The sequence below is a fragment of the Phyllobates terribilis genome, unplaced genomic scaffold (genome assembly GCF_046119375.1).
Source record: "Phyllobates terribilis strain yellow unplaced genomic scaffold, ASM4611937v1 Scaffold_3735__1_contigs__length_71251, whole genome shotgun sequence".
Classification (NCBI taxonomy): domain Eukaryota; kingdom Metazoa; phylum Chordata; class Amphibia; order Anura; family Dendrobatidae; genus Phyllobates; species Phyllobates terribilis.
In genome coordinates this window covers 38,432-41,172 of record NW_027366488.1, presented here as the reverse complement: position 1 = coordinate 41,172, position 2,741 = coordinate 38,432, and the positions used below count along the sequence as shown (strand labels likewise).

General features: G+C 38.3%; 1 protein-coding gene across 1 annotated transcript; it reads right to left on the bottom strand.

Moving 5' to 3' along the window:
* Positions 1–1,382: 1,382 nt before the first annotated feature.
* Positions 1,383–2,465, bottom strand: LOC141248522 (uncharacterized). The gene is made up of 3 exons (XM_073669375.1): positions 2,193–2,465; positions 1,880–2,073; positions 1,383–1,788 (listed from the first exon to the last, which is right to left on the bottom strand). The coding sequence occupies exons 1-3, from the start codon at positions 2,463–2,465 to the stop codon at positions 1,383–1,385; spliced, it is 873 nt and encodes a 290-aa protein (XP_073525476.1).
* Between the last annotated feature and the right edge of the window lie 276 nt (positions 2,466–2,741).

The window sequence follows — 2,741 nt, the reverse complement described above, 5'->3', positions numbered from 1 at the left end:
AAATACGTCGTTGAATTGAACAAAATCAATTCATGAAACCGCCATATTAATGGCTCTTTGAATTGATCAAAATCAATTCACGAAACGGCCACATTAATAGCTCTTTGAATTGATCAAAATCAATTCACGAAAGTGCCACATTAATACGTCGTTGAATTGGTAAAAAACAATTCACGAAAGAATGGCCCGTGCAATTGGCGTTCGAAAACGAAAGAATGGCAGGAAACATAATCAAACAATTCCAATTTTGACATTCTTTGTAAAAATAAGTAAAGCAAAACTGTTTTGACTCTGGGTTCAATACGTAATCAAACGATTTTGATTTAGTTTAGCAAATTAATTCATATTTCAGATCCGTTAATGAATCTAAACTGTCATAATATGCATGACAACGTTAAATCCAATTAAATTTATGCAAGAGGCTCTGATACCACTGTAGGGATTTAGATGCGTATAAGCGGAATTGCAGGAAACGATTTCCTGACATCTAACGAAGGATCTAATGCATAAACCGATTGGATTCAGGTATAGAAGAAATAATACCTCTTGATGCGTGAATTTTAGGATGAACAAGAAGATCGAGAGCCGCAAATGAAGCTCCTCTAGTTGGTCCACCCCGAGTAGAGAGATCTGGGTCGCCTTCTTCTCCGGTTGCTAGAGCGAAGAATCAAAGGCTTGTCTTTTGAGAGAGAAAACCTTCAGAGCTTTTGTTATGTAGAAAATAATGAATTGATCCTTTCTCAAAGAAAGGTCAGCCATATTTATAATCCACCAATTAAAAATATAGATATATTTAATTCTCTAATTAAATATATTTATACATAGATTTACATATAATTTTATACTTATATTAATAATAACGCTTTATCATTAATAAGCTCTAAGTCATATTTTGTATAACTTTATATTATATACTTTATATAATCTCTCAAACATTGATCCAGTCCATATACTCTTATGGTGTGACCTCGTAGGACCCAATTATAATAACAATGAATTTTATAACATAAAATCCATAAATCATAGTTGGCTTCTAGCAAAGCACTGTGACTACCTAAAATAATCGGATTATAAATCTTCACTAAATATCCTATTTCTAGCAAAGCACTGTGACTACCTAAAATAATCGGATTATAAATCTTCACTAAATATCCTATTTCATATTTAGTAATTGCACCTCTAATTAAATGACACAATCGAATATATATGGAGTTGATCAATTACGATATGAATTTAGTTACTCATCAAGAATAAAGAATAAAAAAAATTATGCATTATGTGACAGTTTTCCCTTATATATGAACAAGAAAGAAAAATGAATGAAATGTGTATAGGAAGTTGTATACATAATACAGGGAGAAATTAAAGAATTTTTGAACTAATTAAGCGTTGCATTCTGGTGGTACACCTTCTGGGAATCTGTTGGTATCTTTGCAGTAGTCATATATCATGTGATTGGCCTCGACCCAGTTGATTTTATCCTGACTACTAGAATCCATCTCCTCGTCCATCCAGACATTGCTACTGCTGCTACTAGCAGTGGTAGCTGTAGATGTTGTGCAAGAAGACTTCCCTTTGGTCCACTTGCAGCCTTTGAGGGTGTAGGCGCCGTATGTAGCCATAAACGGGGCCTTTTCCCAGTCGGTCTTCACTCGCCCTCCTTGGGTGGCCCAATCGTCTGCGTTCCAAAGGCTTGCAAATATCCTCATGGGCTTGCTGTTTGGGAATGGCACCCCAATCGATTCTTGGTTCTTGAATCGCCTAATGGCAGTTCCATCGATGGAGAACCTGTACATAACTCCGTTAATTAGTTAAGGCTTTCACTCACTTACGCATGCAAGCATTCTATCTTGTTAGATGGCTAGAGTAGATTACATACATGATGTGGCGCCGCGTCCAGGCGATGGAATAGGTATGGAAATCCTTTGTAGGATCAAACCAGAGCTTGAACTGTTGCTCCCTGTTGCCCTTTCCTTGGCAGAACACGTTGGTGTGTATCGTGTATGGCTCCCCTGTCGCGTTCCCTAAGAACTCAAAGTCGATCTCATCATGGTTTGCACCGAGGGACGAGAGCTGCATGTGTGCATTAGGCGTATATGTTATCAGTTAAATTTGATTATTTATTCTTGGTGAAGCCTAAAAGAATTTCCACAATGTGGGGTTTAGGGAGGGCTATAGGCTGGTAAGCTTACAAAGAAAGTGGTGACGGTGCCGGCAGAGTTGCCAGGGACGAGCTTGATCTGCATATCAACCTTCAAGAACAAGTACGAGTTCTTCGACTGGAAACCTGACCCAGAATATTTGTCAAGGGAGAGGGCGAGGTGCTTTCGGTTGTTCACCATCTTCGCCCTTCCATCTCCCCAAGTTATAGCAAAGTTCTTGTTGTAGTCGCTTGCACTAACCACCTGCAACATTAACATTAGCAAGCAGGAGCAAGTCACCACAAGAATCTTCATCGACGACATTATTTCTTTCGATGTTATGTTGGGTTAACCGATTAATTGGATTGCTTGAAAACTGGATGTTTTGCTGGGTATATATACTGTTAATTTGATTGCATCTGGTCGAGAGAGGAAGGTCTTACCAGTGCGTAGTTCAGCTGTTACCAGCTAGCTAGTTCCATACAGGGAAATTAATGTTTGTCTAATTAAACAAACCACGCGGTTGCATGATTAGAGGTGGAATATCTTCTAGCTTGTCTTGATTTTGCACGAGTAATGCGGTGGGTTGACTTACACCGA

What these genes read in the sequence shown, in the direction of transcription:
- LOC141248522 (XM_073669375.1), bottom strand. Translation starts at nt 2,465, where the DNA reads ATGTCGTCGATGAAGATTCTTGTGGTGACTTGCTCCTGCTTGCTAATG. An exon ending in GCACCGTCACCACTTTCTTT is followed by an intron (nt 2,074 to 2,192) that starts GTAAGCTTACCA and finishes GCACACATGCAG; the next exon opens with CTCTCGTCCCTCGGTGCAAA. An exon ending in TGGACGCGGCGCCACATCAT is followed by an intron (nt 1,789 to 1,879) that starts GTATGTAATCTA and finishes AGTTATGTACAG; the next exon opens with GTTCTCCATCGATGGAACTG.